Source organism: Epinephelus lanceolatus, chromosome 14 (genome assembly GCF_041903045.1).
Source record: "Epinephelus lanceolatus isolate andai-2023 chromosome 14, ASM4190304v1, whole genome shotgun sequence".
NCBI classification, from domain to species: domain Eukaryota; kingdom Metazoa; phylum Chordata; class Actinopteri; order Perciformes; family Serranidae; genus Epinephelus; species Epinephelus lanceolatus.
This window is the reverse complement of record NC_135747.1, coordinates 23,935,752-23,960,911: the sequence shown is the minus strand read 5'-3', so window position 1 is coordinate 23,960,911 and position 25,160 is coordinate 23,935,752. Positions and strand designations below refer to the sequence as shown.

General features: G+C 40.7%; 1 protein-coding gene across 4 annotated transcripts; it reads left to right on the top strand.

The window, feature by feature from the left end:
- Window positions 1-488: 488 nt before the first annotated feature.
- Window positions 489-24,688, top strand: atf2 (activating transcription factor 2). 4 transcript variants are annotated; one of them, XM_033617905.2, is made up of 12 exons: window positions 489-526; window positions 1,194-1,266; window positions 3,062-3,158; window positions 3,244-3,362; window positions 3,471-3,596; window positions 3,995-4,173; window positions 6,192-6,306; window positions 10,462-10,554; window positions 13,428-13,670; window positions 14,535-14,741; window positions 17,906-18,011; window positions 22,755-24,688. In XM_033617905.2, exons 2-12 carry the CDS (start codon window positions 1,219-1,221, stop codon window positions 22,958-22,960), a joined length of 1,539 nt encoding a protein of 512 aa, XP_033473796.1. In that variant the 5' UTR covers window positions 489-526; window positions 1,194-1,218; the 3' UTR covers window positions 22,961-24,688. The 4 variants fall into 4 exon arrangements, with proteins under 4 accessions (XP_033473796.1, XP_033473798.1, XP_078030636.1 ...); XM_033617906.2 differs by lacking the exon at window positions 489-526 and adding an exon at window positions 640-754; XM_033617907.2 differs by lacking the exon at window positions 10,462-10,554.
- The last annotated feature ends 472 nt before the right edge of the window (window positions 24,689-25,160 follow it).

Genomic DNA, 25,160 nt, shown 5'->3' with positions numbered 1-25,160 from the left:
CAGCTCTAGAGTCCTTTGAATTTTTAATGGCATCCATATATTCATCGGGTTCATTGTTAAGATAGGACAGAATGGTTGAGAACCACAGAATTTGCATTTGTGGATGTGGTATGTAACAAGTAACAATAAAAGATATATTATAAAACATTTTCCTACATTTTAAATCTTAAAATCAAACATGCCAAAGGAAATATCCTTAAAACAAACAGAAAAATCTGCAGTGAAATATGTTTGGATGAACATTAGAATATCTGACGAGAATATCTCTGTATGAGGACAATTCCTAAACAAAAAAACTGAGCAGTCAGACTCAGTATCATGTTTATTTAAAACTATGTAAAGAATTGTGACGATGTCTTTGTCTAATTAAGCTGTAATTGCTTGATTATTACCCTGATACTGTGTGGAAAAGCAGGCCTGGCTCTGTTCTGTTTGTGTGTGTGACGTTTACGGAAGTCCCCAACATGCTCTCGCGATATTTTGGTACAGCCGTGGGATTTTGTAAACCAAGGGTTGTGGCTGAGGGGTAAGTGCTCACTTTAAACTGGTAGCGTATGGGTACAAAGCTGTAATAAAAAGCATAATTTCTGGCACCGTTAGGGACATGTGCTCCGGTACAATGAAACGACCTCGAAACAAACGCTGACACATCCTCTGTTTACAGAGATATTTAGGTCCAAATATGGCGACGGTTGATGTTAACGCAGGGCTCGGGCTATTCCATGGAAGCGACTGGAGCAGCTAATCGCACTCTGTAATATCGTTATTGTTTTTGTGTTGCGCCTTTTCATAATAAGCAGTTATATTTCCAGCATCATACGGTAAAGTGTCAGTGGAGGACAGCTCGGGATGTTAGTCTCAGCCGCATATTTGGGGCAAAATAAACGGACCGTGTTTTATGATGACTCTGAGGTGTAAACAAGCAAAGCAGCCGCCCATCATCGATATGCTTTGTCCAAATTTCTAGCTTTCCTCTCTCACTACTTTCACCTGTACACTGCCACTCTAACCGTCAAATATATCCTATATCAAATCTATATAATTGCTGAAAATGTTTTTTGCTATAGCCACAATTTTTATGCCTTCACTGAAGTACCAATAGTCTTATTTACAATCAGATAACTGTTATATTAATGCAAATCTTCAGGTCTGATATTTAACCCCTGCTTGTGCTTTTTCCTGTGTCATTTCAGGGAGGCTTAACAGGAATCCCTTAATATGAGTGATGATAAACCTTTCCAATGTACTGCTCCAGGGTGTGGACAGGTAAGGCATCTCTGTTTTCACAAATGTCACTTTTTGCCACTGTTGTAAATTAACCTGTATTTACACAAGACTTTGGCTGGATCAGCCTCTTTGGGAAAATATAATACTTAAATAAATCTGCTAGGGCTGGATTTTAACACCAGGCCCCTCCAAAAAAAATAGGACCAGAAGATTATGTAATAATGCCAGACCCGGCTAATTTTGTACTTTCATGGTGCAGATTCCCAAAAGAATTTGCAAGTAATCAAATGACCAAAATGCAACTGATATGCACTGAAATTGACGACTTCTTGGGGTGATGTAGAGCCCCAGGGAAGTTGCACACTATGCTTGGTTGGTCATCCAACTAAGTCATGTCCATAGCTAGGATTTTCAGTATACTGGGGACTTAAGTCCAGTCAGCCAATCCCTTAACCCCCAAAGATAATTTTGAAGAGGCATGAATAAATTCTGGAAAATAATTTCTGTTATTTAGCAAATTTTACTATGTTAAACTAATTCAACTGCTCCTATAGGTTTGTGTTTTATACATTTTAAGACAGTTGCATATCCCTGATGGTATAAAGAAAGGAGTTTTCTCCACACTGTCAGAAATTCCATTCTGGATGTAACTTGTGTGATTTTCTTGGCCTGAAAGGCAACACATTCAGGGATAGTGAGCAGTAAAAGTGCTGGTCTGATTCTTTGAAAAACTCACCATATTCAATCCCTATATATAAATTTGAATTCTAAAGTATAAGGTGAACTTCAGACCCCCAAAATCCAAGAAGAAAGTACACAACCAAAAGGTGTATTTAATCTGTGTTTATTTGTTTTGGCTGCACATGTTCTTTTGGTCACAATCACCTCCAGTAGTTGTAATTGGCTCAGGGGGGTGTGTGTGCTTTCACATTATTTTACCTGTTCATTTGCTGGCGTGGTAGGTTTTTTAGACAGTCTATTGCTTATATGCACACACTTACATAATCAATTTTCTTGTTTCATCTCATTTTGCTTTACTTATCCAGTTGTTGGTTTAATGAATCGTAATAAAACACATCGCTGGACTTCAGCATGGATTCCTTTTAACGAGTCACAAAGCCTCTAAGCAGCTTTTTTCATTGATCGTAGTCACTACACTCAGGATCATCAATGTTAACAACAGACCTGCAACTACATTCATGAAGATTACAATGCTTGTTTTTGTTGAAATGGTTTATAGTGGTGTTTATTGCATCAGGTGTACCCTCATTGATATGTAAATATGGACAAAATACTAGAAACAACCTGGAACACACACTTATGATTTGTCTTAAAGGTCGAGTATGTGGGATTTAGTGGCATCCAGCGCTGAGGTTGCACAACTGAAACTTCTCTCATGTGCTTAGCGTGTGGGAGTAATACAGTGGCTGACGCAAAAAAAGCCCTATCTAGAGCCACTGTTTGGTTTGTCCGTTCTGGGCTACTGTAGAAACAACATGGCATACTCTGTGGTTGAGGACCTGCTCTGTATGTAGATAGACAGCTCATTCGAAGGTAACAGAAACACAACAATTCTTTTTTCAGGTGACTATATGCTAATGAAAACTTATAAATGAAAAGTTATAAATATTTAATACCATTTCTGCCAATATAGAATCCTACACACTGCACCTTTTAATCTGAGTCATGACAGCAAAGATGTTTAAATTGGCCACATGCAACTAATAGGAGACATGATGTTTGTTGATTGCTGGGCGTAAACAGTAAATAGGTGTTTCAGACCTTATGCAGATCCTGTTACACTGGCCTGTCAATTTTCTTTTTCCTTGCACAGAGATTTACAAATGAGGATCACTTGGCTGTCCACAAACACAAACATGAGATGACCCTGAAGTTTGGCCCAGCAAGGAATGACAGTGTCATCATTGCTGGTAGGTGCTCTTGAAGTTAAGATATTTTGATGTAATGTATCCTTTACATTACAGTCTTGGTACTGAAGGTTTTCCTCCATTCCAGACCAAACACCTACACCCACACGCTTTTTGAAGAACTGTGAGGAGGTTGGACTCTTCAATGAGCTTGCAAGTCCATTCGACCATGACTTCAAAAAAGCGACTGAAGATGACATTAAAAAGGTTGTTTGTGTTGTCCTTGTCAGAAGATCATCTGTCTGTTTGTCCCATGTTTAGCATTTATGTCACTGATCTGTTTTATTGAGATTATTTATTCTTACTTTCCTGTAGTTACCATTGGATTTGTCACCGCTTGCAACGCCTATCATACGCAACAAAACTGAGGAGCCCACATCTCTGGAGGCACATCGAGATAGCCCTCTGCCTCACCCTGAATCCACTACAAATGATGACAAGGTAAAGCCTTTGAATTCACTATTCATAGGCCAAGTATAGAGTTTACATGGCTGTCATGAAGAGTGAGTAACAGGTGTTCTCCTGCTTATGTGTTCTTGGTATTTTACCCTGGAATGACAGATCCACTGGTATGAATATTAATTTAGTAAAAGATAAATATTAATTTAATTACGGATCAATGTATTTGCTTGTTTCAATTTGACTGTGTCTCAACTGCCAAAGATAATACTTCCATTAAAAATGCTAACAGTACTGCACAAAAATATTATATCTAGAGAAATTCATTAGAGATATTAGATGACTTAAACTAAAACTTTTTTTAATCTTTTTTTTTTTATGTGCGTAGCTGGTGCTCATTAAACACTTCCTGCAGCTAAGGTCTTGTATGATCTTTTCAGGATTTATCTTTGCAGCCAGCCTCACTGCCAACATCCACTATAGTCCATCCTGCATCCCTCCAAGTTCCCAATGTACTTCTAGCAACCTCAGAGGCTAATGTTGTAATACAGCAAGCGCTCCCATCACCAACATCTAGCTCTGTTATTACGCAAGTCCCATCCACTAATAGGCCTATAGTGTAAGTAACTCCAAACGTCCATTTTTTAAAATCATAGTTTTATTAAGTCGTCATCTTTTTTTTTTTCAAGTGTATTTATATTTGTGCAGTTTTGTCTTGGTGAGCTCATATTTCATGAGGCATGTGCTTGTTTGTTTTTGATATGTTTGCACTCTGCAGGTTTTTTTTTTTTGGGGATGTAGATTTCATAAGTTTCATCTTCAAGAATAACATCAGTATTGCTCAAATATGGACTCATAGCTTCAGTTCAATTTCTGAGTGTTGAAACAATGAAAGGGGTTTCCACTTAATAATCAGGGTTTGTATGGTCATGAAAAACCTGGAGAAGTCATGGAATTTGAAAATAGCAGTTTCTAGGCCTGGAAATTTAAAAAAAAGCTTCACAAATACCTGTATGATAGAGTATAGTATATATGGTGTTTATGTTCGGGCTGATCAGTCTTGTCACTTAATGTTCTGTTATTCTCCAGTTGGTGTTGTCAGACTTCTGAGTTGCAGTTGCTGCTTAGATCAGATGTAAATTCCCCTCCAAAAAAAGATGTAAATTTGCATAATGTCAGGAAAATGCAGATTTATTAACGCCTGGCTTCACTTGGACAAGTATAAGGCATGGCTTGAGGAATGACCAGGACCCAGGCAAAATTTGGACTGTGTATTTAAACATTCGACATTTGAAAATGAGAGAGGCAGTGCTAGCTAGCCATGCTAAAGGAGCTAACATTAAGCACCAGGCTGCTGCTGCTGCATAAATACAGTAAGCCAGCTTTATACCTGCAGCCAGCTGCAGTGATTCTCTCTCGTTCACCATCAAATCAGGGACCATTTCAGGTGCTTTGTCCAGAAATTTTTAACGGCAGAGGTACTGTGGGAGATAAAGGTAGCTAATTCTCACACACCGTATTCCCACAAGTCATGTGAAAACACAAACCAGCTTTTCTAGGTCATGGTTTCCCCAACAACCAGATAGCTCCCAGATTTGCATGCGGTGGAGACAAGTGCTCATTCACATTGTATGTACTCTGTAACATGGATTTTTATTCTTATTTTTCATGTAATGTTACACTCAGACATTTCAGAGAATGGTCATGAAAATTTGCCTCAAAGTCATTGAAAAGTCATGGAAATTTATTGGTAAAAAATGTGTGCGGACCCTTAATAATCTCACAAAGTCACTTTGATAGGCCCTTATACAGGATTGCCTACTGTATTGAAGCTTTTTTATTTTGACAAGGATACAGTAACATAGGATTATTGTTGTAGAACACAAATAGTGTTCAGTAAAGCTCAAGCTAACCAGAGTTAACCAGATGAATGTGTGTACACGTGAAATAAAGTTGGGATATATTGGATATTAAAAGTCTGTCTGAACAATGTAACTACAGTGATACACTGACACAGATGATGATGTTTTCATTCTAAATCTGTGATTAGTGGAGTCTTCTTGGGCCCACACCTCAGCAATGAAAGGGATACTTGGGTAAACTTCCCCTCATTTTACCAGCAGCCAGATCTCGTGAGAAGCACTTTGGTAGTTGTAGGTTTTCTGCCTCTTGAGCAAAAGCAAATTCCACAGCCTTTTTCCCTGCTTCATCACGATCATGTTGCATCAATTTCAAAAGTATTTGCATCTTTTTACGGCATAGACAGCCCAGTTTTATGAGACCTTCAATCCTCTTCCCTCAAAAAGCCAGACCAATGATTTGGTGGAAACCCTGTGTGTTACCAAACCAGAAGTCCATATCCGAGCAATGCTGATGTCACTTGTAGGGTCTGGTGTGATAAAAAAATATGTGTCTAATAACATTGCTTAAGCCTGTTATGCAACAGGTGTATTTTTGAGTTGTATTTTGTTTTGGTTCGACTTTATTTCCATAAGTTGTTGCTTGATTTGTGACATAATGTTGGTGTATTAGTAGCCATCCTTGTCTTTAATGTGTGACAGATTCTGTTTTGTGTGTCAATCACAAAGTTGTTAATTATTGTCCTCACTGGGATTTCTTCTTTCTCCCTCTCTGCAGCCCAGTGTCTGGCACCTTCCCGGTGCTCTTACAGCTGCCTAACGGTCAGACCATGCCAGTTGCTATACCCGCGTCTATTACAAGCTCAAGTGTACATATCCCAACTACAATCCCTGTGAGTGTGCTGGTTGTATTTTGTTAATGTGGTCTTTCTGTGTGTTTGAGTTACATAAGGTTTTTTAATGAGAATTTTTGATAATTTGGTGACTACTTGATTAAAACTATTAGAGAATAAGGAATTCAAAGAGTTACTTTAACTCACTGAACAAATAAGGATGTCACAAGTAAGTGTTTGTTGACAAAATAGTCTCATCTCAAGGGTCATTTAAGGTGTGTTTCCACCAAACACTTTGCATATAGTACCTTAGAACCAGTGCTTAATTTGAGCCGGAACGTACTGGAACGCGTACCAGGATCTTTTCAGAAAAGGCCCTGGTGCGTTCCATAACTAATTTGCATGGGTCTAGAACTTTTCGTATCTAAAAACTCCATACAGTATTGGCTGATGTCACTAGTGTTGCAGGGTATACTGGTAATGGTAGACCGCGGTACTAAAACTCCACAGTAGCCTACATATGATAGTTCAAAGTCCACTCGCAAGACGGTGAGTGTCCACGCGCCGTCCCGGCATGCGCTGGTCAATAACGGCGCGCGCCGGCCACCTGGCACTCAATATGCTGCTGTAGTGGTTTGTTTTCCAGACTTGTGAGTATCTTTGAGCAGTGAAAGTTATTATTTATTTATTTTTACTTGTCGGCAGTGATTTGTTTTCCACAGAGCTCTACGTGTGAGCAATTTACTCGCATTTGCGACTAAAAATAGTTTTGTGCGCACAAATTAAATCATTCAGCTCGCTGTGTGAGTACAGATTTCAACCAGCAGCAGAAAGGAAAATCAAATCCTGCCGGTTGTGGGTTGAACGGGGGTCACAGACAGGATACGGCGGTCAAATATGGCAGAGGCTCATAGTGCTCCGCGCCGCAACATAACGGCTTACCGGCGAGTCAGACTCCAGGTCCAGTAATTTCCTCTTCTTGGTGTCATGACTGTCCAGTAGTACCTGGACAACTGAGCCGTGGCGTATCAGAGGAGAAACGAGCCGTTCACATTTCTCTCTGTGGCAGGTAACGGTCCACAAACCTCACCGCACTTTAGGGACTGTTCTTTACTTATGAAGGGACTGTTCTTTACTTGTCAGGGGAGGAGGGTGGCTGGTTGATTTTTATTTTATTTAGTCATTTTATTTTGATCCCCCTATGTTAATCACTTATTGATGCTGTTTTTGAAGTATTAATAAGTCAATAAGTAATTTATTCCATTGAAATATCATTGATGTATTATAAAAAAGTGATTTATCTTTTTATAAATGACAAAAGGCACATCTGCCTCATTTTTGCCGTGGTATCCTGATACTGCTCAGAACCGTGATACTTTCACTGGTATCGTACTGTCGGTCCCAATTTTGGTACCGTGACAACACTAGATGTTACAACCATTCCATTCGGAGTCGCGCAGTGAGTGGGAGTGGGGGAACACTGCTCTCTCAGAGGCCCAAAGTGTTCCCCTACTTCTAATTTTACAAATTAAGCACTGCTTAGAACCCGTACATAACCTGTATGGATGTGTACCTAAACTCTAGATCTGTTTTGCATTCCCACCGCAGACAGTACTCTTAAATGTAGGCCAGGTTGTTATTGGATGTTAATAACTGTTTTAATGCTCCATCCAGCTCTCGCTATATTTTGCTATATTTCCTCTTCACCAACAATTCAGAGGAACATGTGCACCTCATTGACCATGGTACAGGGTTACGCAGCGTTTTCATAACAAAAAAAGAAAAGGCTGGAGTGTTTACAGTCTCTCGCAATTGATGGGATATTTAAAAATAGCAGTTTTGTGATTTGAGCACTGAATCCTTGTGATGCAACAGTGACAGTTCTCTTGTGACCAGTCAACAAGCTGCAGTGTTTCTAGATCCTCCTTTTAGTGTCAGATCAGTGTGCTACGTACCTCAGCAGAGAGGTAATGAAAAAACAGGCAGGATGGTATGGAACGGATCTACAACTTTTGACAGTGGAAATTAAAAGTGGAAATTAAAATAATATAGCCGTTCTAAGGCCCTGATCACACAGTAAGCATTGTAGATTGCAAAATGCGAGGTGCACCGCACTGCCTTTTTTTAAATGCACATAAACGCTTGCTGCACCTTTGTATTGTGGCCAGGCAACCACACCAACACGTCCTTACACTAAACTTCCCTTGTTACCGTTTTTTTCCCCAGTGATTAGTATCTAGTTCCTAAAATGTTCAGGCAGAGGGTACTTGCAGTAGCTCTGGTTGAGGGTGAGAGGCTATGAGTGAAGTTTTTTTGCATAGGGAAATGGAGATCTGTGTGGGTACATGAGACCCTAAAAAAGAGGGTGGATCACAGGGAGTACCACCAGTTGGTCCAGGAGCTTTGCCTTGATGATGGCTGTTTCCAGGCATATTTTAGGAGGACTCAGGGGCAGTTTGACAACCTACTGTACTGTCCATTGTTGGGCTGTGTAGCTCTGGGTATCCAGCAGTTTCTCCTCCATCGTTTACCAACTGTTAACTTGTTGTGACTGTGACGAAAAAAGAGATGATGTGGGGGCGCTTTTCTGCTACAAGTCGAAGTTTTTCAACTTGAGGACTTCAGAGCGCTCTGGTAAAAACACCAGATGCCTAGAGTGCAGAAACACAAGGCGCGTCACAACGCCAAACAAGGCTTTTGTGGCTGTTCCAGAGCTTTCATTCATGACACATGATCTTCATCCAGATGCAGTTTGCCCAGTTCTCATGGTACTGTAAATGTTTGAAAAGATTTTCCCTTGAGCACTTACAGGACTTCTCATTTATATTGGCTAAAAAGTAAAGCTTCAGAGTTCATTCTTGACCCTGAAAACAGCCAACCCATAAAACCATCTCCCCTCATGGTCCATTTAGTAGCTGTTGTGGAACTTTCTATCCCATCTCACAGCTCCATAACAACCACTAAGTAAACCTTGAGGTGTCGTCGACTGCTGTTTCCATGGACAAGAATAAACTAACTAATGAACCAAAGCATTTGTTTTCTCAAACAGGATAATTTTAGATGATTATATTTAAGCCCAGTGTGTAGAATAACAAACTTACTGGACTGTGTCAGATTACTTGATGCTGTCGGCCACAAGTTCATCATTTATTACTCACATTCTGAAGTTGAAGCAATGTTGAGACGATTGTTCACATCAGTGAAATCAAAGTCCTTCCAAAAGTGACATCCAGACGACTATGCTGTGGCGATACATTAATACTGCATAGTTTCTTTGCTCTACTTGGACAGAGGGACTGTTTACAACTTTGGCATCGCAGATCTGGCAGTGAACTGAGAGCTGTAGCAGTTGAGTGAAATAATGGACTTTAGAGTACAACCGTGTGTCACTGTGGCAAAGACACGGGATTTGGCTGAGGCGCAGCAGGCTCCGGTCCAGGATACTTCGCTGCTATTTGTCCTTGTACAATTAGAATCAACGCTCTTGATTTCTGGCAGAGCGGATAGATGATTCTACTAATGTGTTTTGCAAACCAATTATAACTGCAACCCATGACAGTGTCTCATATATGAAATATGTTGTAAATGAAGGTCTTGTTGGTGCTTTTTTTTTTTTTTTTAACTCCCCCATGTGGAAGCTTGTCTTGTTGCTCACTGTAGCCCTGATTGTCTGTGTGGAACACTGAGCAGCAGATGATTATCTCCTGATAGCAGCACAGCAGGGAAAAAACCTCTATCTTCCCAGTCTGTGGGGATTGGGAAAGCCATTGACAAGTAAAGGAGGGCAAAAGTAGATGGAAAACATGAGCCACCAGTGGGCCTCCCTTTCACTCGATCACCCCCTTCTTCCCTCCCTCTCCATCTCTCCCCATCTCCCTCCATCTCCATCTCATTGTCAGTGGCTGCGAGAGGAGGCCTGGCACTGGCCTTCCGACTCGTGTCTCTCCATCCTCTCCTCAGCTTCCCTGCCCATATGCTCTCACGCAGGCAGGCAGAGGTTCATTAGCGTGCACACTGCATCTCCATGTGGCGCTGCCTCCACAAAATAACAGGCCATCCAACCTAATGAGGCTGAGATATGAGGAAACTCTGAGAGTCTGCCGCGGCTGTGTGTGTGTGTGGTTTTTTTTGTGTTGTGTGGGAGCGCCGCCTGCCTTTTTACTGCCGAAGACTAATTTTCCCTGTGCTGATCTGTCTCTGTGTCTCTGCCGTCAGCTTGTCAGACCTGTCACCGTAGTGCCTAACGTCCCCGGGATCCCAGGACCTCCCTCGCCACAGCCACAGCCCGCCCAATCAGAAGCAAAGCTGGTATTAATTATCTCTTCTTTTACATCAGATTTTGTTTCCACGTTGAGTCTGTTATTTCCCGTCTGAGAGAGGTAATAACAACCAAAGTAATGAGGGAGGTGGACAATAAGTGACCTTTCTTTGACCAGATGAGGGCGCTAGTGACAGATTGGGTTCGAGGTATTCCAAAAACTGTATTGTTAGATTTTTATTAGTGTAGTTTTTTCATGAATGGAATATCATGTAGATTTTACCATTAAGTATGTCTTTAAAAATTAATTACTTTTTAGTGATTTATTCAGCTGCAATGATTAGTTAATTAATTGATCAACAACAACAAAAAATTTAAATAATTGTTTTAGTTGTCTTTTATGCAAAATGCTATATATATTTATTTTTTTTTGCTCATTCTAGATTTTGTAATAAAAAATGATAAAAGCAAAGATGTTGGATTAAAATCAGTGTTGTTCCAAAAAATTAAAATTAAAATAAACCTTTACAATAAATAAAACAGTTGATGACAATACCAATAAAAACAAACGTAAGGATTTGCTGCCATTTTTTTGTCATACATGATAACTGAATATGTTTTTGGTTTTACACTGTTGGAGTTTCAGACAAAATAGACATCAAAAGAAGTCACCTCACACTCTCAAAAATTATCATGGTCAGTTTTTACTATTTTCCATTTTATGACCTAAGTAATAAAATAATCAGCGGAATATTTCATAATGAAAAAAAAATTAAATCAGAAATTAAAACAGAAATATAACAGATATATCTGCAGGGAGGAGATGGTCATAGCAGTCTTGCAGCCAGGTCCTCTCGTATGGAAAGTGATAGTTGAAGGGCAGGGATATGAAGTGTTGTGAGCGAGATCAGTGGCAATGTGATGAAGCACGGATCACAGAACCTGTAAGTGTTCGCAGCATGCTCCGCCTGTGGAAATTAACAGATAAACTGCGGAGAGGAGGTGTGTGTGTGTATGTTGGGAGGGAAGGATTGATCCTGACTGGCGAGGAAGAGTGAAGGGAGGGGGAGGGGGGGGTTGTTGAGGATCATGGGGTATGGAGATGACAAACGCGGAGACAGCGTTGCGCTCAGCACGCCATCACCGGGGCCAACCGGAGGGGGGCTACCAGCGAAAGCCAGCTGGGGGCATCCTGGCACACGCTCAGCGAGGCACATTAAGTCAGCCTCACCCTGCATGGAACCTTTTGTTCAGCAGAATCCTGCCTGACCTGCACCCCCCCTCCCGCTCACTCCCGGCGCCTCCCACCGCACTCGGCTCATCAGCAAACACCTAATGAGCCCGCGTCAAGAAAACAGACCCCCGCTCAACCTGCCTGCTCCCCGCCCCCACCCGGCTCTCAGGGGGCGCAGAGACGGCACTTTACAAGGACTGATGATGCTGCAAAGACCACAATAATGATAATTAACTTGCTGAATTTAGAAGATTATGCTGTTAATTAGTTGCAAAATAAAGATAAGTAATATAGTAGCAGATGGTTGAATAACACCCATGAGATGGAGGGTTATTACACTGATGAGGTTTCCATGGCAGAGATGAAATATGAATCTGACTGGCTTTTCCCTCTTTCTATGGGCCATTCCAAGAGAATAATATCTTGTTTCTGCCAGAAGAGCTTCTGGAAGGGTATTACACGATAAACTAATTTGGTAGATAGATTGGTCTGGCAAAGGTAGTTGTTAGAATAATGTGGTCCTCTGTTTTCTCATGTAAATGTATTCCCTCTCACTTTGTTATTGCTTCGAAAGGCTCATTCACTTTCACCTTGTTTGCTCAGTGTTTGATACGAGAGGAATTGGCCTGTGAGTCATGGACACCAATCGGTGGAGAAATAGTTTCTGTTAGTGGGCCGTGTTTGTGAATGTTATGTGCGGTCCCAGTAAATGTTCAAAAAGCACATTTTTTTGATAGTTTGGGTCGCGTCATGTGCTGTAGATGTCCAGTTAAGACGACCTAAACATATGGAAAATAAAATGAGGATGCCTCGCCAGACAGATCAGTCTTGCAAGGTTATTTAATACCTGCCTCTTAAAATTATTTTGTTTCTTTATTATTCCAGGATTTGTTTTTAGTTTCAGTTTCCTACTTTATAACCTTAATTTCGGGGGGAATATAAAAGTAGTCATAGAAGGAGGATATTTCACACAATCTAGTAACCATCTTCAATGTCAGCAGTGATACTTCTCTTGTTCTCTGCTGACTGCTGTAAACTCAGTAGCGTCATTGAAGCAAGATGTTACAGTCTGTTCACTAACTGTTAGTGCTATAATAGGTCTGGCGTTGTTAGCCATCTTTAAGTACCGCTTTTCTAAACTTCACTCATTTTTTTTCCACACAAAAGACTTGTGTTACTTCATGGTTTGTGTTCAGAATGATCCCTCATACTTCTTACTCATTTGCAGCTTATTACCTTTATATGGTCTTCCATTCTTTAACGTTTATTTAATAATACAGATTAATGTAGCAAAAATGATCTACTGTTAGCATAGGGCTGAGCGATATGGAGAAAATCAATATCACAATACTTTAAAACCAAATACCTTGACATAAATATTGCAACGTCATTGTCAAGTTGACTCTTGGTGCTTTTACAAAATTTTCACACAGTGAGATTTTTGATTAATTATCATCAGTGATGTGGATATAATGACTAAGCGGATAAAGGCAAGTGGTAGAAAGCAGTCTTTACTTACATACGATATCCAAAATCGATGACGATATTTAATCATAGTATCGATTATAATACCAATATATTGCCCAGCCCTGTGACATCATGATGTCCTTGTTACCGTGTTTACGTACCAACCATTTCTTTGCATGGACATTTCATCATCGTTTTCTTTACGCTGAATTCTCTTCCCAGAAACTGAAAGCCACGTTAAGCCAGCAGCTTCCTCAGGTAACCAACGGAGATGGTGGTGAAGTCCAGAGCAGCGCCGTAACCCACACTGCTGCTCCCACTTCTCCTGCTCCCACCCCAGCCCCAGCCCCAGCTCCGGCCCCGATCGCGGTCCTAACTCCCGCTCCGGCTCCTCACCTGCCCACAACTGAGGAACCTTCTCCCCATTCCCTTCAGCAGCCGGCTACGTCTACCACAGAGACACCTGTAAGTGTCCACAGCAGACAAACTTTGTGTTTCAACAGAGCTCTATAGAAGAGACCTCTTTGTTTGCATCCATGCAGAACAGTAATCCTTTTAATTTGGCCAGACTTATTAGCCCATGTCATCAAGGTCAATCTTTTTTTTGGTTCCAAATAAAATGTACCTGTAAAATCAAAAACTATAAAGTTCCAATGGCATCAAATGTCTAATCAGACATTAAATAATTTTTTTTCAGTTTTAGTCTATTTATTAAGGCAAAGTTTTTGTAAGGCAGCTTGTGTTTAGGCAGCATTTTGAGACCTTTGGCTTCCTTTGTTACAGAGCAGAGAACAACAGGAAGACTGTAGTAACCTTAACTATAACAGCTGCTACAGGTGTATTGATACAGCAGAAAATGAATATTGAAACAGTTTCAAATATTCAGAGTCACTATGTATCAATAAATTGATATTTGAATACCAGGTTTTTTTTGCTTTTGTTTTTTTTTGCTGTTAGCTTACAGCAAACTCTGAAAATCATTCCTGCCGACAAATGAAGCCTTTAATAAACAACAGCATATCATGGCAGTTGTTTAAACATGATGTAAAGATGACCTGAAACTGGATTATGCTGTATGTTTACGTGTGCAGACTGACATGTCAGGTGTGTTTTTAGGTGAAATTACTGTCCTGATCATGGTGTAAAGGCATCTAACCTGAGCACATAATGGGATTAGTCACAGTAACTTCAGTGTTTTATCAGTTCAGTCCCAGTTCAGTGACTCAATGTGTAATATTCACTGCTGCACAATGACGTCAGCGGCACATTACAGACATGGTGGTGGTTTTGTTCTGCCACTTATTGTTTTGTGTTATTATTATTGTTCAGGCTTCCCCAGCGGCCCCCGCACCAAACCCTCCAAGCACAGGGGGTCGGCGGCGCAGAACCACAAGTGAAGACCCCGACGAGAAGCGGCGCAAGTTCCTGGAGCGTAACAGGGCCGCAGCCTCTCGCTGTAGGCAGAAGAGGAAAGTGTGGGTCCAGTCTCTGGAGAAGAAGGCTGAGGACCTGAACTCTGTGAACGGACAACTACAGGTGCTCTTTACCTTCTCCAATCAGCTCCTGCATGTAGCAGCAGCTCCTTCATCTGTCTTTGTTTTCGTGCTCTTGCGCATCACCGTGTCAGTTTGTGTATGTTTGCATGCATGCGTATGTCTGTTCATCGCCGTGTGCTGTTGGTGTAAGCGTGTGTACACAGACTTTTCCCTTCTGTGGTGATGAAGTCATTAAAGCCGATTAAGAAGAGCTGCCGTGTGACAGCAGCGGTGTGTGAGCCCTTTACATCGATATGTCCCTGTCAATAAAGATGTATCCTCCAGATGTCAGCCGCGCACAAGCGTGTCTTCGCTTCTGTCTCAGCAGTTTACTGAATGGCCTCAAAAATCTCCTAGGGAAAGGTGTCTTTTTGAACCTTCATTTTGCTGGAAGCAATTAGGATCTGATGCTGACAAGTTCGAAACAGTTCATGTATCTGCTGTCTCTGTTGATAAGTGTGAGCCGGGGGTGCGGCACATCGGTGTTCCAGACAATTAAATGAGATGTGGTGTTTATTTGCTCACTGTCTTATTTTTCTATGAAAGCAGAGTAAGATGTGGTGAAGGTGGAGGAGGGGATAGATGGCGATATAAAGAAATAGGTTCATGTTGTTAATATGCGGTTCAAAAACAAGTTATCACCACTTGTCATGAGTGTGCTTTTTGAGTTTGTATTTGAATATAGGCAGATGAAAAGAGAAGGATAGGTGAGTGGATGGGGTTATAAACGTAGCGTTTCTGTTAAGTACAAAGACGGGAACAACATGTGGCAGAGAATAAAAGGGCGCTTTATATGAAGGCATTAATCAGCAGTGCAGTTTTTGTAAAAACCCCCATGCTGACATGGCCCAGCTGATCAGTGAAACTGCCTCTAATGATGCACAATTATTTTAACATCATCCTTAACTGGCTTTTTAATGAGGTGTCAGACCAGGCAGCTCACAGGGCTCCCAGCATCACCCAAGGCCCATTTGCTCAATTTCGATTAAATCACAAAGTTAGAAACAAGTTTAACTCTCAAAATTCCAGTTTAGTTTGATTTCAAATTCGAGGTATGATGCAGTTTGACGTTATTGTAGGTGGAGCGTGAATAGCAGCATTACTCCCTCATCTTCTAGGTAAATGTTGTACAGGCAAATTAACCAAACACTGTTTATTATTTAATTTATTTTAATTCCCAGCTAAACAAACAGCATTTTATAATGGATGGTAACATTTCTGACTTTTGCTTTCAAGTCTATCTCATATGCTTCCCCGTAGCCGTGTGGAGGGAGAGATTTAAAGGATCATGTTTATATAGGCTGTAAATGGCAGCAGCCATGGTGGAAGCACAGTGAATATGGCTTTGGCTACATGTGATACATACGCTCCTTCCAGCTGTGTTTAAATCTGTCTTACAATAGCTCAGCTCTGCCAACACCAGCAAGACTAAACAGATGGAATCAAATAAATTGGCTGCTTTTAGACTAAATAGATTAAGCCGCCCGTAGTCCTTTAAAGGAGAAGAGAAGGAGCTTAAATCTGCCATTGGGTGTTCCACAGGCCCCTGGCCGCTCTAAATCCAGTTAAAGTCACCTTCAGCGTAATGTGGCCCTCTTTTACGACATGCAGAAATCCTCAGCTCCCCTGGGAGCCGTAACGACACAAGAGTGTAAATCTCGGCAGCATCTACAAAGTTGCGCTGACAATCCGAACAGCTCACCTCTGACAAATGTGCTGGTTGGTAGCCAGTGAAGGCCCATAATTATTGTGCAGGAAAAACATAAATGAAGAAGTGCATCATACTTTATTCTGAATTCATTCATTACGGTGTTACCTTTCCCTGCGTTCACTGTGTCTAGTCGAGGAAAGTATGAGTTTGTCTGCAGTGATGAAGTGGTCATGTAGCCTTACTGTACAGAGGAGGTCTTGAGAATTTAACCCTGTGATCCCATTAATAACTGGGATTAAAATTATGGTTATCATGGTGGATAAGAGGTATGGGTATTCATGTACAGAGGACACAAAGTCGAGTTGCACTTTGGTGTATATACTCATTCATTCATTTTCTGTAACCATTTATCCTGTTAGGGGTTGCGGGGGGACTGGAGCCTATCCCAGGTGACATTGGGCAAAAAGGCAGGGTACTCCCTGGACACATCACCAGACTATCACAGGGCTGACACATAGAGACAAACAACCATTCACACTCACATTCACACCTATTGAGCATTTACTGTACATATGCAGGTTTTGGTTTGGGACCCTTTTAAGACCCGAGTTTAGCTGCAGTTTTTGGGTTCAAACTAGAGGTAAACTAAAGATATGTTTTAGATAATGCTGAAAGAGTGACATCATTGTGTAGTTTCTCCACCAGAGAGGACCAACACATTTATTTTTAATTTAAAAATGCATCGCTCAGTATATATCTTGGTCACAATTCTCAAAAAAAACTAACTAACTAAAAATTGAAGTGACCCTGATAAAATATGTTTGTTATATATGCTATGTGTTTATGTAAAGTCAAAATAGCTGCCTCCATGTACACATGTATCCATGCGCTGACCCCTATTTGCCATGTGGAGTAAAAAGTTAGTCAGCTGCCTTTTAGCTCACAACCCAACGACTCTGTAAGGGTTCACAACCATACCGAGTTTAAAGCCTGTGACTCCACACCAGTCATTTAGAACTGGAGAAGCTTCTTGGATGAGAAGCAAAACGTCTTCAAGAAACTCAAGCAAGTCAAGTTACCTACGAGATAGCACCCCTGCCACACCTCCTTCTAGCCAATTGGCATAAAGACAAGCACATGCACAGGCTTGACCTCCATGCCAAATCTCATCCTCCTATAGGGCTGCCATAGGGTGGCTCTACAGAGCTGCTGGTCACAGCTAAGAAATACTAATGGGTGATACATTGTTATTAAACTTCTGTAACGTTCAAAATTTAGTGACAGCCTAAAAAATGAAGAACATACAGTTACAACTTTGTAAATAAATGAAGAAAGGATCTCAGTCATACTTTAATGAACTGAAGTCTGATCTTTATCTGTTTTTTGGGAAGTCATTTTTACACGTTTGAACTACACACACGTGGTCTGTTTGTCTTCATGTAATCTGACATACTGTATGCTCCAGAGTGACCGTTTTATTGAGTGCTGTTGTGTGTCTCCTCTCTCTCTCAAAGAGTGAAGTCACCCTGCTGAGAAACGAAGTGGCTCAGCTGAAGCAGCTTCTTCTGGCTCATAAAGATTGCCCTGTAACCGCCATGCAGAAGAAATCTGGCTATCACAGTGAGTAATGCTCCATTATTCTCAGCCCGAGGCTTCCAGTGAAACGCCTCTAAAAATGAGCTCCGGCTAACCACTGGAAGGACATGTCGTACTTATGGCCAAACACAAAGAGCTATTGACATATTAGATCCTCTTTTAAAAAAAACTTTCCTGAAGTTAAGATATTTATGGGCAGTGTGGTTTCAGACACATTTTTGCTGCCGGCTTTGTCCGAGTCTTTTCAAGAGGCCACAGGTGGTATCCACGAGGAGCCAATTGTTTCCTCCTCATTTGACACCTAATAAACATTTGTCAGATGAAGCTTAATGTCTGCAGGAGGGATGTTCAGGAACCAAATGCTTGAGTTGTCAAGAAATGGATAGGTAAATCTCTGTTTTTGTAACACATGCATGTTAATTAAAATGTGCCTTTACATTCAACAATCATCTTTATGAATATACAAGAAGATTCTGTGTTTGCAGCCTCTTCATTTAAATGTCCTGGTGTCATCCTTCACGGTGTCGCTGCCATGCCAGTTCCTGTTCATCACATGGTCTCATTTAGAATCATATCACCAATATTTCTTCGTTTCCCGAGACCACGGCTCTGTCATTCTGATTTTTCGGCCATAACTCACCTTCCCTCACAGATGAGCCAGTATGCAACGAGAACAAGTGGCGCTCCATGCCACTTCTCCACTGTGCTCTAAACGCCTCCGCTGACTTGTATTGACAATGATTGCCTCTGAAATGAGTCCATTAAAGCAGCAAGCTTGACAAGACTGCAGAGCATTCTCATTGCAGGGTGTCCACCAAGCTAGGCTGTTCATTATGCATCCCTTATTGCTAACCATCCCACTGACACACGTCATGTGCATTATGAGACTGATGGTTTCCAGGCTAGAGTGGGCTGTCAGAGCCAGGTCTCATTTGGTATCACCTGGATTGTTCTTTTAGAAAGATCTGCAGATGAATTGGGTCATCTTTCTCATGTGTTTGCTGAGGACGTCACTCCTGTGTTTCTAGACCTTTGTGAAGGATGACATTTGGAGCACTTTTTACCCTGTTTGGGAAGATATAACCTCATCCAAATACCCCAGTTCATCAGTTTGGCACATGATGACAGGTGAGATAGATTTAAGACAAGCCAACAAGGAAAGCCAACTAATGTGAGAGTGAAAATAAATGTGTGGCAGGATGGCAGGATGAAATAATCCAGTAGTTCCCAACCTTCTTTGTCTGATTTACAGACCTATGTACCATTAGTTTTTATCCATTGCTTTTAGCTACATATTTAAAGGAACAGTTCACCAAAAAACAAAAATGCATATTTTTTTTCCTTTTACTTGTAGTGCTGAGATGATTTGCAGTGATGTCTGCCTTCTCTCCAATATGATGGAAGCAGATCAGCAGCAATGTCTCTTTCCAGAAATTATGACCCGTTTACTCAAGATAATCCACAGACCTTGTTGTGAGCAGTAGTAGGAAGCATTCATCTACTTATGGACAAGAGGCTCGTGACAGCATGAGATGTAAACACAGATGGCGTCCTCTTTGGCAGAGCTGTAACTTCAGCGAGTAGATGCACGCTTCCTTCTGTGTAGTGATTCGGTTGACGGGTGCAGTTCAGAAAAATACATTTGAAAAACTCAACAGCAATATGTCTTTCCAGAAATCATGACTTGGTTACTCAAGATAATCCACAGACCTTGTTGTGAGCAGTTTCATGTAGGAAGTATTTCTTTCTACAAAACTACACCCGCCAACTGTATCACTGCAAAGAAGGAAGTGTGCATCTACTCATGGACGAGAGGTGTGTGTGCTCATGACAGTGTGAGACGTAAACATTAATGGTGTCCTGATCAACTGAGCTGTAACATTAGCTAGCTCAGTGGTGCTAGGTGAGCTAGCAGTAGATGCACACTTCCTCCTGTGCAGTGATCCGGTTGGTAAGTGTGGTCTGAGAGAAGGAAAATAGTTCCTATAGGCTCACAGAAAACAATCTACACTGACACACAGCACCACAGGTAAGAGGAAAAATATGTGTTTTTGATTTTGTGAGCTGTCCCTTTAAGTTGTATCCACTGCTGCTAGTAATAATTCACCAAAACTATCCAAAAGTTTTAGTGATTTTAACCACTTATTAATTACATTCACCTATTTGAACTGTTCAGTACTCTCTATGTAGCAATTTATCTCAGCCATTCACCCATTACTTTTCCATTACTAGTGTTCATGCACTGTCAATAGCCAAATGTAATTTACAGGTGTTACGGCTGATTAAATATTTTCAAATGAAATTGTAATTTCTGTTTTTTCAAATTAAATGAGCTGCTCCACAATCTTTCCACGTGTACCCCCTGGCAATTGCCTAAGTACCCCCCGAGGCACGAGTACCCCTGGTTGGGAATCACTGAAGTAATCGATCTTGCTAATTAGTGAAGCACATTATTTGATTCTGACTGATCCGTGGCCCTTGCTCATGTAAAGGCCTCATCAAGCCCTCCATTTTCTCTGTGTTACACATCCCGTAAGGCTACACTGCCCCTCCAGACCTGGTTATACCCTTCATCGTCCTGCCCAGGCGTAGCCATGGCAGGTGGGAGGAAATTACCCAGACTGCCCCACAAACAAGCCAGGACATGCTTTCGCTTGGCACACAGAGCTGTCCATCTGCTTACAGCAAACCCCACTTCAGAAACCAAGAGAGCAGAAAGAAGCTCCGGCTGCCCAGGGAACCCGAATTTCTGAGTATTATGATATATCCGACAGCCACCCCTTAATGTCGTTAGGAGTGATAATGCTCACTTGAACATGGAACAAAACCACCAAGCTGATTTATTCTGAGGTTGACCTTCTGCATAGTAAAACAGCGAGGGAGTTTATAGCGCTTTGACATTCACTTGCACTAAATCACGCGGTCAAAGTCCAGTCCAGGAAGGCAGATGAAGCCTCTAATGTGGAGACATTTGTATTGGACTTTAATTGCTCCTTCTTGCTATGGAATCTGTATTTTACGTTCTCAAATGCAAAACCCAGCCATTAATTACAAAGTGCCATAACAAGTGACTTCATATCATTAACAATATTAATTATCACTGTGCTCCTTATTCCTTTACGAAACAGAGCATGAGAGTAGAGTCTCTTTTTTTCCATCAGGATCCAATTAATTCAATGCAACTGCCTAACAGCTGGTGGCATTTCGACTCCAAGTCTTCCCTACTCTCCAGTGTGAGCATCATTAAAATCAGGTGCTGTAATCATCTGTCGCTGCAGTAGTTGGCAAGGTAACAAAAAACAAATGAGGATGCAGTTAGGGATGGGAAACACTGCCACATGCCCCAGAATGTAATGTACCCTTATGATGTGGGTTTAAATTGACATTGGAGCTTTAATTAAAGGAAGGGCTGCAGAAGTAGCATTATGGGGATTAATGAAACGGTTTGCATACACCACATGCAAATAGCTGTTTTACATCTGATTAGGTCTACATGACAAAGCTTTCCCAAGCTCTTGTGGATTGTAGCGGGTAAATGCTGCCAGTAAACAGCAATGTGAGTAAATCTAAACAATATAAACAAGGCTTCTGCGGATTCTTAAAGTCTTAAAAGGCATTGATCTAAAAACAAGGCCTTAATTGGTGTGAAATTGTCTTCAATCAGTCGGATTTCATAGCAGCCTCGTAGCAGTATGAAATCTCAAAATAAGTGGTAACATCTAATTTTTAAAAATAATTGTCAGAGTGCTTCTTGCATTAATATCACACAGATCAGGACAGTGGAACCAACATCACTCATATGCTGCTCCTGGCTGGGATGCTGAGAGCAGAGGATCCACTGTCTGCTAGCTAGCTGTCGCTGTATCCTGGACGACATAAGGAAGTGCAAATTCAATGAAAACTGGCTGTTCAACCAAGAGTTTGCGGCGTGGCTGAAACCGGTACAAAGCAGTGCACGAGGCAAAAAGCTTTTCATTGGAAATAGGGTCGCAGCAATATACCGTGAAGCTGTATACCGTGATATGTAAATTGACGGTTATCGCATTGTGGACATTTGCTTATTGTGGACTGAAAGCAAATGCAACAGGACAGAGAATCTCACCTGGGCACACAGTCCTTCTCGACTGCCTGTCGTTGGTTTCAAGTTTCAATTGTTCAAAAAAATGTTGTCATTCCTTTAATGCCATTGTAATAATATTTGTGTAATGTTTTATACTGTAAAATCGTATAATAATTTCCTGAGACTGTTACCACATCATGAACATCTCATACTGTTGCAACCCTAGATGGAAATCAAGGCAGTAGAAATCCCACATGCAGAGGGAAAAACACAAAATCGGCGAGAAAAAAATGGCTAACAAATGTCAGATATTTCCCAGTTCTGATCTACACTCGTCTCCACCATGCCTAAAAAGTGTTAATCTTTTAAGTAGGTCATCTAACCTTTTCACTGTAACAAAAAAAAAAAATCATGTTTTACGTTACAATAAACATTTGGGCTAAACTGTCTCTGACCCCCCAACATTGATGTTACTTCATGATTTTTTTTTTTTTTTAAATTGAATTTTAGTTTAGTTTAGTTGGTTTAGTTTATTTCATTTTATTTTAATTTTTCCCAGTTTAGATTTTTGAAAAGTTTGCTAGTTTCATTGAGTGGCATAAAAAAAATCTTAAAAGTCTTAAATCTAACTCGCCTTCAGCTGTAGGATCCTTCTAAAAGAGTACAACCTTCTTCAGCGGTTATTCTCTCATCTTTTCCCAACACAGTCTCTGACAAAGATGAGAGCTGCGAGGAAATGTCCGTCCCCGGCAGCCCCCAGAACGAGGCCATCCAGCACAGCTCCGTCAGCACCTCCAACGGGGTCAGCTCCTCCTCCATGACCCCGGCCGTCTCCGCCCCATCCAACGCCGCCACCACCATCACGTCAAACCAGAGCACAGAGGAGAGCCAGTCTCAGCCTTCAGGGAGTTGATCGTCCCAAACTGTGCCCCGAGCGTCAACACTGGAGCGCTGTTGCCTCTTCGATCTCTGACAAACAGAGCAAAGGGATTCTCTCTCAGCTTCAGTTTGGACCGTGTCGTTTATTTATTTCTTGATTGCTTTGTTTATGTTTGTTTTGTCCTCCGTTGGTGATGCTTTTTTTTTTTTTTTTTTTTTTTTTGAGAATGCAAATGTTTTCTCTGGAATTGATGAAGACAAAAGAACAGGCACTTTAGGTGTAAAATGTAAAACGTGGTTGGGAAATGTTTTTGTATCTGTGTTAATTATTTATTAATCTTTATATATTTTTTTATTTAAAAAGTGATCGGCCTGAAGGTTTGATCAGTGAGTTGTTAGAGACCTTACCAAAGTGTGTTGTGCTTCATTTGTAACTAGTCTCTTTTAATTTCTTTTATAAGCACTATCTTTATGACAAAGTTACATAAAGAGCGGTCACTTTTGTTGTCATGATTTTCCATTTTGCACATTTTTGAGAGATGACGGGTTTTTTAGAGTTTCGACAGTCCACATGTTAAGTACCGGCAGCTTTTTAGAAGTAGATTTGAATACTGTCACACAACACACGTGTAAATGGCTGAATCAGATTTAAAGTATGACATCTTTTCTGTGAGCGAGATCAGCTGTAGTCGCATCGTGCAGTTTGAATGTTCAAGCTCGCCTCTAATGTGTAAAAATAGTCTTAAGGAGGTGAGCTGGTTAGAAATGTGTGTTATTTCATTAACATTCCACCTGTAGTCTGATTGTTCCTGAAGCAGTGATTGTAGGATTGCAGTACCTTTTCCATTACTCAATCTTGGTGACTTCATTCAGTGCCATTAATGTTTTTGTATAAATGACTTCGGTACATTTTTAATAGCTTGAGTTAATAGCTGTTCTCTCAGATTAAGGGTCTCATGAACATAGGAAATATCTTGCTCCGCATACTGTCTTTGCTTTACTGTTTATGGCTTTAACGCAGAACACTTAAGGACATTTAGTTGTTTTCATGGCTGCATTTCTGGAAGACATTTTTAGAAAACATTGTAAATAACATCAATGATGCATTGTATGTGATCTTTCTTGGTGTTATGTACTTAGTTTTTTTTTATAGCGTAGTCTGGTTTCAGTAGCTGAGCCCTGTTCATCACATGTTAGCAGTGGATCTTAACGATGTTTCAATCATTAGGATAGGCCTCTCTCTGACTCCTGTCATGTAAAATTTAAAGCATCCAGATGTGACCTGGAATCGCATCATGTATATTAGAGTAACACTACTACCGCCTGTAAGAATTGTGAGCATTTCATCATTGAAATAATAGTAGGAAGCAAATCACACCATGAAGTCAATTTGCCTTTTCTCTTAGTCTGTACTGGCTTACTACTGTGTAGTTTTACGAGAAGCTAACACGTTGTTTTCTTAAATTCTTTTATAAAAATTTTACTGTTATGTGCTATCTGCATGAGATAATAATTCTCTGCGAGAATTTTAACTGTTTATTCAATAATGTCTCAGTCAGATAAATATCATTAAACAAGTTGTTTCAACTTGAGTCGTGGCTCTAAGTCTATGAAAGCTTTGGTTTCTTTGTTTTACCTTGGCTTATCTGCTAAAAAAAGGAGTGTGATACTGTGTTGAAAGTGTACTTGTAACTTGTGAAAGTTCTGTATAAAAATTTGAATTGATAAGTTGTTGTAATAAACCTTTTAATATCTCTTTAAAGATCTAGCTTTGCTTCCATTTAATTCTCCAGATGGAAATAAACTAAGAAATATGTGAATCATCTCATAACAAATAAACGCCTGTACATTATGTTTCTATCGTTAAGTTGACAATGTCAGTAGTAAGCAAGCCAAGTCCTCTCCACATATTATAGCAGCTGTTACAATATCACAGTGTCTCATTCCCCCAGTGCTTTCACACAAAACCTCTGCACATTGATTTGAACTGAGGTGTCGCTGAGGTGCCTCTGGTGCTCAGAAACATTTCTCATGGTGTATTCTGCCACCTTGTGGAAGATGAGAGTTCACCATATTGTTGATTAAATATCAAACTGTGCTATGAGTCAAGTCGGGGTACTGACTGTTTGTGTATTTCATAATAATTCTCTAGTTACAATAGCCGATTTACAAATACCACAACCATGGTGAACTTTCCCCTTCATGGAGTTTGCTTGGGGATGTTGGTATTGGCA